Source organism: Vanacampus margaritifer, chromosome 15, assembly GCF_051991255.1.
Source record: "Vanacampus margaritifer isolate UIUO_Vmar chromosome 15, RoL_Vmar_1.0, whole genome shotgun sequence".
In the NCBI taxonomy this organism is placed as follows: Eukaryota; Metazoa; Chordata; class Actinopteri; order Syngnathiformes; family Syngnathidae; genus Vanacampus; species Vanacampus margaritifer.
The window spans coordinates 14,467,862-14,480,042 of NC_135446.1; the positions used below are offsets into that span (position 1 = coordinate 14,467,862).

At 42.6% G+C, this 12,181-nt stretch overlaps 3 protein-coding genes across 6 annotated transcripts in view; 2 read left to right on the forward strand and 1 right to left on the reverse strand.

The window, feature by feature from the left end:
* trip6 (thyroid hormone receptor interactor 6) overlaps positions 1-2,024 on the forward strand; it is a 24,894-nt gene extending 22,870 nt beyond the window's left edge. For all 3 annotated transcript variants that reach the window (XM_077543544.1, XM_077543546.1, XM_077543543.1), the window contains one exon: positions 535-2,024. In XM_077543544.1, coding sequence (XP_077399670.1) covers positions 535-666 — 132 coding nt within the window. In that variant the 3' untranslated portion in view covers positions 667-2,024. The remainder of the gene's footprint in view (positions 1-534) is intronic.
* Positions 2,025-2,569: 545 nt separating this feature from the next.
* On the reverse strand, positions 2,570-3,270 carry sst5 (somatostatin 5). The gene is made up of 2 exons (XM_077545189.1): positions 3,007-3,270; positions 2,570-2,839 (listed from the first exon to the last, which is right to left on the reverse strand). Exons 1-2 carry the CDS (start codon positions 3,133-3,135, stop codon positions 2,672-2,674), a joined length of 297 nt encoding a protein of 98 aa, XP_077401315.1. The 5' UTR covers positions 3,136-3,270; the 3' UTR covers positions 2,570-2,671.
* Positions 3,271-6,013: 2,743 nt separating this feature from the next.
* On the forward strand, positions 6,014-12,148 carry LOC144034471 (uncharacterized). Of its 2 annotated transcripts, none has more exons than XM_077543233.1 (17): positions 6,014-6,036; positions 6,120-6,160; positions 6,231-6,320; positions 6,390-6,517; positions 6,578-6,712; positions 6,775-6,843; positions 7,925-8,095; positions 8,389-8,485; positions 8,751-8,941; positions 9,511-9,855; positions 9,922-10,039; positions 10,112-10,317; positions 10,402-10,519; positions 11,267-11,439; positions 11,512-11,591; positions 11,708-12,009; positions 12,074-12,148. In XM_077543233.1, exons 1-17 carry the CDS (start codon positions 6,032-6,034, stop codon positions 12,094-12,096), a joined length of 2,292 nt encoding a protein of 763 aa, XP_077399359.1. In that variant the 5' UTR covers positions 6,014-6,031; the 3' UTR covers positions 12,097-12,148. The 2 variants fall into 2 exon arrangements, with proteins under 2 accessions (XP_077399359.1, XP_077399358.1); XM_077543232.1 differs by having other exon boundaries at positions 6,017-6,054.
* Positions 12,149-12,181: the final 33 nt, after the last annotated feature.

Below are 12,181 nucleotides of genomic sequence, written 5' to 3' on the forward strand. Positions count from 1 at the left end.
CATTAGCATTAAAACATAGCTAAGTTTCATCATTATACACAAACCTGTTGAAAACACTAGCAAAAAGAGTTTGGCATCAGATGTTATACTCTGCTGCCACCTGCTGGCCGATTTTTGAAATAACGACCATTGCCTTAAGTGACCTCTTCATATTACTGGATTTTGACTGATATTGCAAGGTCCACAGAATATTCTGTTCTATTGCTATAAAAACATGGAACCTATCAAAAGAAAGATTAGAGTCTCTTCTTTCATCAGGAAAAAAATATATATTTATATCTGTTTCCGTTTTGCAGCCATTAGCATTAGAACATAGCTAAGTTTCATCATTATTCACAAACCTGTTGAAAACACGAGCAAAAAGAGCTTGGCAACAGATGTGATACTCTGCTGCCACCTGCTGGCCGATTTTTGAAATAACCACCATTGCCTTAAGCGACCTCTTCATATCAGAAGCTGTCTCAAAGACACAAAAAAAACATATCAATACATTATTGTGAGTGAAGTGTTTAACGCCTTTGCTTTCTTGAGCAGGAATGCGGCCTCCTGCTGTCCTCCGAGGGCGAAGGTCGCGGTTGCTACCCGCTGGACGGCCACATCCTGTGCAAGGGCTGCAGCGCCCGGCGGATCCAGGACCTCTCGGCCAAAATCTCCACCGACTGCTGACCAGCGCGCTGTTGGACGCTAACGCTTTTTTTTTGTTTTTGTTTTTACATCGCGCAGCTTTAAAAGTCCGCATGCCCTTTTGTGTTGTGTTATTTTCTAGTTTCTGTATTGTTACTGATCCAAATGAGTGACATTTGAAGTAGCCGTTGTCATGTTTTGGTACATATTTTTGTCTTACCACACCGTTACTTGCACACAAATTTCAAACTGAAGGATGACAGGGGAAAAAAAAAATCCATAACTGCCTCAAAACACAATAACTGTGACTTCTACATTTGAACAGGCCGTGTTGTAGCCTTATAGAACTGTAGGTTAAAGGAATGTAGTATTTAACATTGAATTGGTTTGACAAGTTTCGCCGTAATGAATGTGTACAACAACAACAAATACTATTTTTGGACTGTTACAACGGTGCAATGAAGTCGACGGTTTGATGGGAGTATACAGGGTGAAAACAGCCACCGAAAATCATCAATCAAGACTTCCTCCTCCAATGTGGATGTTTGCTTGTGTACCTTTGCACTTGTTAATTTGTACGGCGCCCCAGACATGACGCAGGGCATTCGATTGTGGCCATAATATAAGTAGAATATGCACAAAATGATATTTTTTGGGCCACAAAGTACAACATTTTGGCTTCAAAATAAAACAGATGCAAAATACTAATTTGTGCCCACAAAATCGTAAATTGTGGCTACAAAATAGGTACGAAATGGTCATTTGTGGCAATGAAATAATAAACTGTGGCAACAAGATAGGGAAGCCGTACACAATGTGAAATTGGGGCCAGGAAATGTTAAATGTTCACAAAATACTCATTTGCATCCAACAAACTAAAACATGTATAATAGTCAATTTGTGGCCAAGTAAAATATATCATGCAGTGGGTTCAATATTTGCATGAACAATATATATATTGACACTAGAAATGGCAAATATTTGTATTTTGTGGCCACAAACAAAGCATTTTGTACGCATGTTACCTCTATTGTGGATGCAATCCCGCCCCCTCATCATGTCGGGGGGGCCTTGTCATTTTTTGAGCCTCTGTGGTTACAGTATTTACCGTCTTTGTCGAACCGCCGTCCCTCTGTTGCCTTTGTTTACTAAAGGGCTAGAAACCTGTACGGTCAGATTGTTGATCCCTCTCTTGTGAACTCTCAATACCTTTTTTTGTTTACGCGTCTTTACAGTCAGAATGTTCTGTCCAATTGCACAATCAGCCATATAGCTTTGGCTTCATCTTGTATTTTTGTTTTGATTTTGGTTCTCCGTTTTGAAATGCTGTGAAGTGGAGCTCACGGTACTGCAGCACGTCCCTTTTTGGTGACTGAATAAAAAAAAAAATTAAAAAGTTTTTTTTAAAGTGTCTTGTGTCTAATTGACTAGGGTAGTGGACTTCCGAATTCCGATTTTCACTCATTAGCGTCGTTTCCGGTCACGGATAGCCGCGTTCCACTCACACCCCCACCCTTGCGCCCCCCAACCGCGCCTTCCCGCGGATGCTCAGGGCGTCTCAACTCTCTGAAATGCTTCGGACAACTGAGACAGACACGCTCGCACCCGTCGACAGGAACGCGCAACCGAGGGGCAGAAAGGCTGAAGTGCACAAACTGGGATGAGGCCCACACATTGCTAACAGGAAGTGGAAACAAAGCTGATGTGTGAAAACCAGGAAGTCGGAAGTCCCGCCTCCTTCGTGGCATATACCCCCTTGACTAAGCACGAAGCTGAATTAAATTTATTAAAATGCATAAACTGGAAATCGACACTGCAACAATAATGTCTACAACCGCTGGCAACAAAAGTGAGTACACCCCTATAAAAATGGGTAGTAAATTACTTAGCCAAGGCACATACTTTATTTATATGAGAAATCTCACGGGAAACCACCAAACACAAATGTCACAAATCTCTCATCTCAATTTGCTCAAAAGTTGAGCATACATTTGGCATTCCGGAATTTTAACACACTAAATCATGGGAATATATTTTAACAATCACATCAACAGGAGGTGAAAGTCTTCCAGAAGAAATTGCGGCAACCCGCCTTGCGCTCTCTTTGGGAAAGAGGAAGATTTCGCCGCATCAACGTCACGCCAAGCTCGGGGAGAGCCTGGTCGCTCGTCGCCACTTCGTAGATGAGCCTCAGCAAGAGAGAGCGAGCCCAGACCTAAAAAACAAACAAACAGGAACTTCATTTCCCTCCTTATAAAAATACTTAGCTGTGCTCAACATACAATAACATCTTAAACTTAAAAAAAAAAAAAGTATTTACAGATGTCTTTAATTTTTTTTTTTTTTAAAGTCAAGTACAAACACTTGAAAAATCGGACTCACCCTGTCCAGTGCCGCCTCTGCTCCGAGGGCCTCTGCGAGCAGGTCTGCCGCGTCGGGGGCACCGGTGCCGACCTGCACCAGCACCCCGGCGGACAACAGAAGCACAAGCAGCACCTGCGGCTGAAGCATCTCCTCGAGATCGTGGGTACGACCGCTCGGGCGTGCTCGGGCTCATAAATAGCCTCGTCTTCCAAGGATGCTGGCGTGCGATTGGCTGAGGGTGAACGGCTGCGGGGACGTGTTGGGAGATGATGAACGTGTCACTCGAGTAGACAAGGCGATCTGTTTTGCTTGTTTGTTGTGAAAAGTGAGTGTGAAATGCAAGCAGCGCGGTGGACGAGTAGTTGAGGTTCTAGTCTCAGTTTATGTGTAATAAATCTGATATATATTCATTTATTTCTTTAATTAAAAAAAAATTGGCGTACATGTGATGAGCACTGGGAAAAATAATCAAAATGAAATCGCGATCATACAGAAGCATACATTTACTTGAAAAAAAAAGTCATTTATTTTCAGGCTGTTTTTCTATTTATTTTTCAGAGTATATTGTTTAAATATATTTTATGGATTTTATTTTTCCTGAGGGAAAAAAAACGATTTAAAATTTTTTTCTGGCATTTTTTTTAAACATTCTGAAAAACAGGGGGGGGGGGGGGGGGATCAAAAGAAATGAAAAAAAAATATTCTATATAAAAAAAAATCCAGGAACGGAGGAAAAACAGAAAAAAATGCTGAACAAAAAAATAATAATTTCAGGAAAAACTGGGAGAAAATAAAATCTGAAAAAAGAAAAAAAAAACAGGGGAAAAAAACAGAAACATACAATGATTCCCCCCCAAAAAATAAGAAAATATTCAGAAAAATAGGCGCTAAAACAGAAAAAAATACTTTAAAAAAAACAGAAACTAAAAAAAGACCAAAAAACAAAGCCATCCATCCATGTATCTTCTACCACTTTGCCACGGTCATGTCAAGGGGGCAGCAGCTTTAGCGGGGAAGGCCAGACTTTCCTCTCCCCAGCCACTTCGTCAAGCTCCACCAGGGGGATCCCAACGTGCTCTCAGGCCAGTCGAGAGACACAGTCTATTCAGCGTGTCCTTGGTCGTCCCCAGGACTTCGTGTCGGTGGGACATGCCCATAACGCCTCCCCAGGGAGGCGTCCAGGAGTCATCCAGATGCCCAAGCCACCTCAGCTCAACATGGACGAGGTTGACTCTCAATTACTCTAAAAATTTCAAATAAAAACAACACGCTTTCGTATAATTGCAATATTGAGGAAAAAAGCAACTGCAGTTTCATTACTTGTTTTAATCATTCAGCCGATACCCTAATCGAGAGAACAGAAAATGAATGGATGAGTATCAAACGCAGCTTGGGTCGTGTCGGTCAGGATAAGCCATTATAGGCGTCCAAGCACAACGTGAGGCCCCCGCATGCTGAGGCACTTTGTTAATGACACACAGTGACTCAAATGTTAACGAACAACAATGCGGGCCGACACTCCACCAACCTCTCCGCCGCCAGCTTTAGTCAGCGGAGTACACAATGGGGGGCCATTATGCAAATGTCAAGGCACTGTCGTTAAACTCTTCCAACATAGTATACGAGCCGGCCAGTTCAAGATAGTAACCTCGTGTATGTCCCTTTGCAGCGGATCAATCCGACCACGACTTGTCTTTTCGAAGCGGGCGAGCGCCGGGGGCCAGTCGTGAAGCGAAGACCAACACGGCGTAAATGTGTTTGCACCTTGTCAGGGTCGATTGAACGTCTTCACCGACGTAGGCGGAGGAACACTGCCTCACGACTGATTTTCAGTAATACCGAAGCGATTTTTGAAAAACAATGTACTGTAAGTTACTCTCGTTACAGTAGCAGAGTAGCAAATCAAATTTAATGTTATCGTTTTCTCACAAAATATTTGTGTTAGCTGCTATGCTAACTGGTCAAGAACAACCTTATTGTAGCTACAGTATAGCCTATACAACGAAAACCTGAAACACGTTGATATTAGTAGCCTAAGCCAACATCTTTCTCAGAAAATATGAATAACAATGCAAGGTTGCATTGGTTTGAGTGATACACCCCATTATAGAGTCATGTAGTTCAGTTTTTTTTCTCTGTTCCTCAAGATGGCTAAAATTATTTTAGTTTCAACGTTGGGTGTATGATGACAGACAATTTCAAATTGCAATTACTACTAATAATATGTTTGTGATAAAACACAATGCTTCACAAATAGAAGGAAGCCATACAAACAAAATCATTTAAGAAAAGCTTATTTAAAACAAGCTAGGCTATTATAGCTGTGTCCAAATTCACAATGCTGGGTCATCCGAAGGCCGAATTTGTCGGCTGCATGACGTCACTCCTGGCGCGACTCGACAGCACGCACGGACTTACATATGAATGGATTCATGTGTTTGTGAACTTAAAACACTTTCATAATGATACTATTTCTATATAGTATATAATAAATATCTATATTTGTATTTGTACAACTTATAAACTCTTTGAATGCACGTAACCTATGTATGTAAGATAAGATAAGATAAGATCCACTGATTGTCACACCCATCTAAGTGGTACCCCCTGGCATGTATTTGTTCAATTGTATACAACTTTTTTTGTATACTTGTTCTTTTGAATATGGTTAGTAAAGAAAAAAATGAAAAAAGTTTTTTTAAAAAATTAAAAAAAGATTCATGTGTCTGCGTGTTGTCGAGTCGCGCCAGGAATGACGTCATGCAGCCGACAAATTCGGCCTTCGGAGGACCTAGCCTTGTGAATTTGGACACATGGCTTTATGATATGCAAGTTGGTCAAGTTGTTGCTATATTTTGCGTACAGACTATTTGAAATTTCATGTGATGGACTGAAAATGTCCTCCAATTCTGGAAGGACACACAAACACAAACTGCTGCTGATTGATTGCTAATGAGCGCCACCCTCGGGCGTCACAACGAGGGGCATCTGATTGGTCGGTTGGCTTCATTAAAAGCTGGTTTCCTGGTGACCGGACGTAACTATGGCGTGGGTCTTTTATTTGTGGTAAGACTACTGTATTGTGAGACGAACAACTATCCAATTTTTTTTTACATTTGTTTGTGTTTCAGGGTGTGGCTTCTGCCCACGTTGGCGGATCCCATTCCCGATGGTAGGGAAGAAGCGGCCTTCGTAGAAATTCCAAGCACCACTTGAATGATTTTTTTGCATTTTGTTCACAGGAGTTCTGGACATGGAGTGTCACGATCGTTCCTTCGTGATAGCTGTGGACATCTCATTCGCCGGGGATGATGCTCACTTCGAGGCCGTCGGTTAGTCCAACGGTTTAATACTGTTCATTGTACGTGAAATATTAATTTAGCGTTTCTTTTCATCCGTAGACGGGACGGGCACGCACGCCATTACTGAGCAGTACGCGGCCAAGTGCGGCTACAGCGTCACGGTCTCCCCGCAGAGTGGTCACCTGGAGCTGCGTGCGTCCTACTTCAGCTGTCACACGGAGAAACAGGTCTCTGTAAATGCTCAGTGAAACCAAACAAGAATTTCTGATTGGTTTATTGGTTGTTAGGATGAGCGGGTGTTCGCATTCAGCTTCAACCTGTTGAGGGGTGACGGCGATGTGGTCTACGGTCTCAACAAGACCTGCTCCCCATCCCTGGAGTGGTCTCCTCGGGAGGTCTCCTGTGAGCTCAACTACATGGAGGTGTGTTTGTAGCTTCAGTTCAGTTGCGTTCAGGGTTCGAAGGTGTGCTGGTTTGTCTGCAGGTGTCCGTGAAGAGCGAAGTTTCATGTGCTGCCAGGAAGGAGGACGACAACTGGAATGTTCTCAAAAATGTGAGTTGTAAAATTATGCTTGGTCAACTATGACTGTAAACAGTTGGGTCATAAATAACCTAAATTGGGCCAAGAATGGACCGAACCAACATTTTGAGTTATGTAACCCAAAAAGTACGGTCAAATGAATAACCGACAAAACAACCCAAAAATTGGTTATTAATATATTTTTAATGTCATAAAAAGTTGGTCAAATTAGTAACCCACAAATCAACAGTTAGGGTTGCTTTGTGGATAATTAATTTGACCCAATTTTTTGGGTTGATTAAATAAATAACGCAAATGAATTGGGTAAAAAGAGCTGACAAAGTTGGGTTGATTAACCCCAAAAGTTGGGTCAAAATAAATTAATAACCCACAAAGCGACCCATTTTGTTTTAAAGTTGTTTGCAGGTTATTTCACTTTTTTGAGTAAAGTGAATAACCCATTGAATTGCGTCAAAATTTGAAGAAAAAAAGGTTGAGTCAGTTTTTGTTTTTTATAAAAAAAAAAAGAAGTTTTGTTTACGTGCTCTGGAACAGTTGGGTCAAAAATAACCCAACTATGGGTCAAATGGACCAATCCTCTACTTGGGTCGATTTGACCCAACTTTGAGTGAAGAAATGGGGCTTTCAGCGTAAAACTCATAAATATTGGTCAGATCCTTTACTTGGGTCAAAGACTTGGGTAATTTTGTATAAAACAACCCAGAAAGTTGGGTCAAATTGACCCATAAAGTGGATTGGTCCATTTGTTTAAAATCCATAATTGGGTTACTTTTGACCCAACTATTTTTAGAGTGAGTTTTATTTGACCCAATTTTTTTTGCATTGATTGAATAAACTAAAGAAAAGTTGGGTTCGTTGCTTTTTGACCCAATTTGGGTTAGTTAATTTTTTAAAACCTGTTTTTAGTGTGGTCTCTTTACTTCTCACTTGGTTTCTGCCACACTTGACAGCAGAACCAAAAGCCTTCTTGATTCTTGGTCTCATCAGACCACACAACTCGTTTCATTAAGCCATGATTGTCTTCAGTAAACTGTTAACAGTATTTAAATGTGTAATGTAAGCGGGTTTTGGGATCCTCTTGTGTACTCCGCAGGCAGACGACTCATCAACTTCGGACTGGCATGTGATGTTCCAGAGGGATGAGGAGCAAATGGAGCCGATGAGCCTCTCAGACGCCCTTGAGCGAGGGTACACGTTCGACCTTACTGAAGAGAGGCTCGTGTTCCGCACACCCTATGGACAGCCGGAATCGTTCATCGTCATGGTCAGAGTTCCCGAAATGTTTAAAGGTGGAGATGTTTTTGGGAATTTTGGGGAATTAACAGATTTACAAAATTGATTGGTGGCTTCTTTTTTATTTTAGCACAATCTTTGCTAACGCAACCAGATTTCACTGTTCTGTAAAATTTGGTTCCATAACACATTATACAACTCAATTTTCATCAAAAGCTTCCAATTTGGTATATTCCCCAAATTTCCTAGTTTAACATCGCATGAAATCTTTTTTCTGGCAATTTTGAATCCCTTTGCAAGCTCAACCTGCCGTCACATCTTCAGGTGAACGGCATCCCTGTTGAGGTGGTTCATGCCACGCTCTTCTCCAGACAACGCTGGTTGGTCATCATGGTGGACCTGGTGGCTACCTGCTCAATGCGTCTGTATCCTCTCTCGCTTGCCTACACTCTAAAAACAATTGGGTCAAAAATACGATTATATTACTAAAGCAACTCGTACATTTTGGTCAGATTCTTTACTTGGGTCAAAAATGTGGGTCATTTTGTATAAAACAACCCAGAAAGTTGGGCCAAATTGACCCATAAGGTCGATCGGTCCATAATTGGGTTATTTTTTACCCAACTGTTTTTAGAGTGTAAAATGTCCGTCATCCCTCACTATCTAGTCACGCATCTCTTGAACAGACCAGGGTGCTTACGAGGAGAGTGGCCACATGGTTTTCAAGACTCCCGAGGCGCTCTATCCCGGTTCTGATACCACCCGGGTCAGTGTCGGCTTAGTCGGTGGCCGTTTTGGGGACGGTGACGACGTGGTAACGGAAAATGACACGGTCCAGATTAGAATCCCCTTGGATGCGAGAGGTGGATTCAGGAAGGTCAGTATTCAAAGGTGACAGCGTTTTCTTAACTCTTTGACTGCCAGACGTTTTCAGAAAAGGGATGCCGTGGGTGCCAGCCGATTTAAGCATTTTTGACTGATCTTTCAAGGTCCACAGAAAATTATGTGTTTGGACTATGGAAACACACATACTACCAAATGAAAGATTGGACTCTCATCTTTCATCAGAAAAAAAAAGTTTGTTTCTACCTTATTCCGTTTTTCAGTAATCAACAATAGAAAATGGTTAGTTTCACCTCTGTTTTGAAAAAAAAAACGTATTTTAACGTCTTTGGCACTCCTCCATAGGATTTTACTAAACGTTATTTAACGTTTTTGGCAGTCAAAGAGTTAAGCCACAATGAAAGCGGCAGAGGCCCAAGAATTGAACCCTGCGGAACACCATACGTTCTGTTATTCATGTTTAGCTAACAGTGCGATGCAGAGGTACTGATTAAACTCTAAAGTACAAAAAAAATATGGTGACATGCTGAGGCTGATGGTATAAAAATACTCACAAACTGTTTTGTGGACATTTTTAAAGCTTGCTCCTCCCCTTTTTTATAGAGCTTTGCCAGTGGCGACCTTTACGAGTTCTACACCTTCCATGTCTACCTGGAGCAAATGTTCGAGCATGAGGAGGCGGAGACCAGGCTGCGCCTTCACCGGCTGCTGACCACGCCCCTGTTGCCACGCCCACTTTTTACCCAGAACCGAAGTATCATTGAGGAGCGCCTCTTTCAGGTCTACCTGGGCGACGTGCCCGAGGACGTCCGCTTGGTTTTCCTCCGGCTCAACGGACGCGAAGCGTTGTACACCAACTCGTGTTCAGTCGCCGACGTCACGCAACCCGCGCACGGCCACGGCTACTTGCTGAAGGTGTCTTTTGACGACCCTGCCGTCACACAGCAGGTAGACGCTGCCGTTTGAATCCGTCATTCGAAGTGGTTTCGCTCATGAGCGTTCTCCCCCCGTTAGTACTACGGAATGTACGCAACCGTGCAATACAGTTTGGACATCAACTACACGCTGAGCGTTCTGCCCGAAAATGAGCCCTACTACTACTCTGTGGGCGTCAGTGCACTGGCGGGCCCCTGTGAGTCCAATATTGTCATCTGAGCTTGATTTTTTTTGGGATATGAATGATGAAAAAGGAATTCCGCTTTAGCTCCGCCAGTCCTGGATGCGGTTTGCTCGGAGTCCGGCATCACCTTCAACGCGGACAACTGGGCTTTCGACTTCCTGTGGTCCATCGGCGTGGGCTCGCACACGCTGACGCCAAAGCTGGCGGCGCAGCGGGGCTACAAGATGAGCAACGCTAGTGAGAAACTGCAGCTGGATGTGCCGGTCTACTCGCAGGGTTTCCATTATGAGGTCGGCCATCTTGGATCTGATCCTATTTTGTGTAGGTTTCGGAGAACTCAGATTTGTTTTTCCCCGTTTGGTCATTTGTTTTAGGAAATCACCTTGGAGAGTTTCTTGGGCACTTTTGAGATCCTTGTGAAAGATCGTCAAACGGGGGCTGTTCAGAAATCGGTTAGGAAGACTTGTCCTTTTGTGACCTCAGAACTTATTGGTAAGTAGAGCTGTATTTTTCATGTTGAAACGTGCTACTGTAGTATGTGAATGTGTGTATTGCTTTAAAGAGCAGGGCCTGGTGAGTGACATGGGTGTCAAGAAATGAGTGTAGAGCTTGGCTGGTTGAGTTGGCATGAGTAGTCGTGCTTTTGTATGGAACTTGTGTGTTGAGGACTAAACCTCTGAACTGGTTATTTAGGATTAACCACAACTCTCTGGTAAGAGAATGCAAGTCTTCAGTTGAAATTTACAGAATATGGAAAAATAAAAAAACTACTACATTTAAAGCAACTATTTGAGTGCTTCTATAAATCAAAAGTAAATTACTCTTAATGCCAAAAACTCAAATATATAAATGTTTACAGGGTGTTTTGGATGAAAACTTACTATATTGTTGGTCTTCATTACTCATATTAGCAAGTTACTAGCAGTTAGCTATCAACTACTGAAAACAATGTACAAAAAAATGAACATATGAGAGGCATTAACACTCATAGTTTCTGACTAAGCACAGATAAGAACGCATCAGCATGAATTAAAATGGGAACGAATCTGAATGGACACTCGCGTCGTCATTTACTGATGTGGGCGGAAAGCAGGAAGCGGACATATGGTGCGCGGCCTTTCAAAATAAAAGCATTGGTGTCAAAATAAGACATGAGTAAACTTTACAACTTGAAGAATTCTTAACATTGAGTTTTTCTGCTTGTTACCAAAGTTGGGTGATCCTCATGCGTGTCTTTAGTGTGTTCCACTCACGGGAGGATGACGGTGGTGGCCGACTTGTCTGTGATAACCCCCAGCGGTGTAACCCCGTCAACAAGCATCCTTTTGGACACTTTCTGCAGCCCTACGGAAGCTGATGACACCAGGGCACTTTTCTCTTTCCCGCTCAATAGCTGTGGCTCCAAAGTCAAGGTATTCATATGACTAATTTGTAACGTGTGTGTGTGGGAATTTTTACATTTTTTTTCCTCCAATTCCTTTTAGCTCAGCCATGGTAACGTGATCTATCAAAATGAGATTTTCTACAGCAAGAATGTGGATGGCTCTGAGGATGTGAATAAGAGGTTTGTTGGTCTTTTAAGAAGTTATTTACAAAACGAATCTGGAAGTTGCCAGTAGCTTGAATAAACTATTTACTAAAAATATGCAAACTATGAATGTGTACACTGTTGATCCTCAGGCTGGTGGTGCAGTGCGCGTATCCTCTGGAAGGCCTCCACAGGCTCTTCTCAATGTACAGGTTTGAGTCGGACAACCCCGGCACAGGTAGCATGATTTCCACCAAGCAGCTCCCGGAAGGAATGGGCACCACGACCCTTCGCGCGCCCGTCACGACGAGAGCGGCCTCGACGAGAGCCCCGACGACACCTGTGGCAGTAAGGACCAGTGCGGCTCCGGCCCGGAAGCGTTTTGGCTCCAATCCCGCTGTGCGCTACGTCCGCGTGTCGAAACAAAGCAAACCTCACCCCAACGGCAGAAAAGGTTGAAGCATCCTTCAATTGTTTAAATTGTCCTTCTGCAATAAAACTCTTTAATTTCTTTGCAGGTGCTAAACGATGGAAGATTTGAATGGGTTGCTGCTTTTAACTGTAAATTCAATAAAAGTGTATTAAATCTTAAAGCACTGTGAGTCATTTTTGAAAAGCTGAGTTTT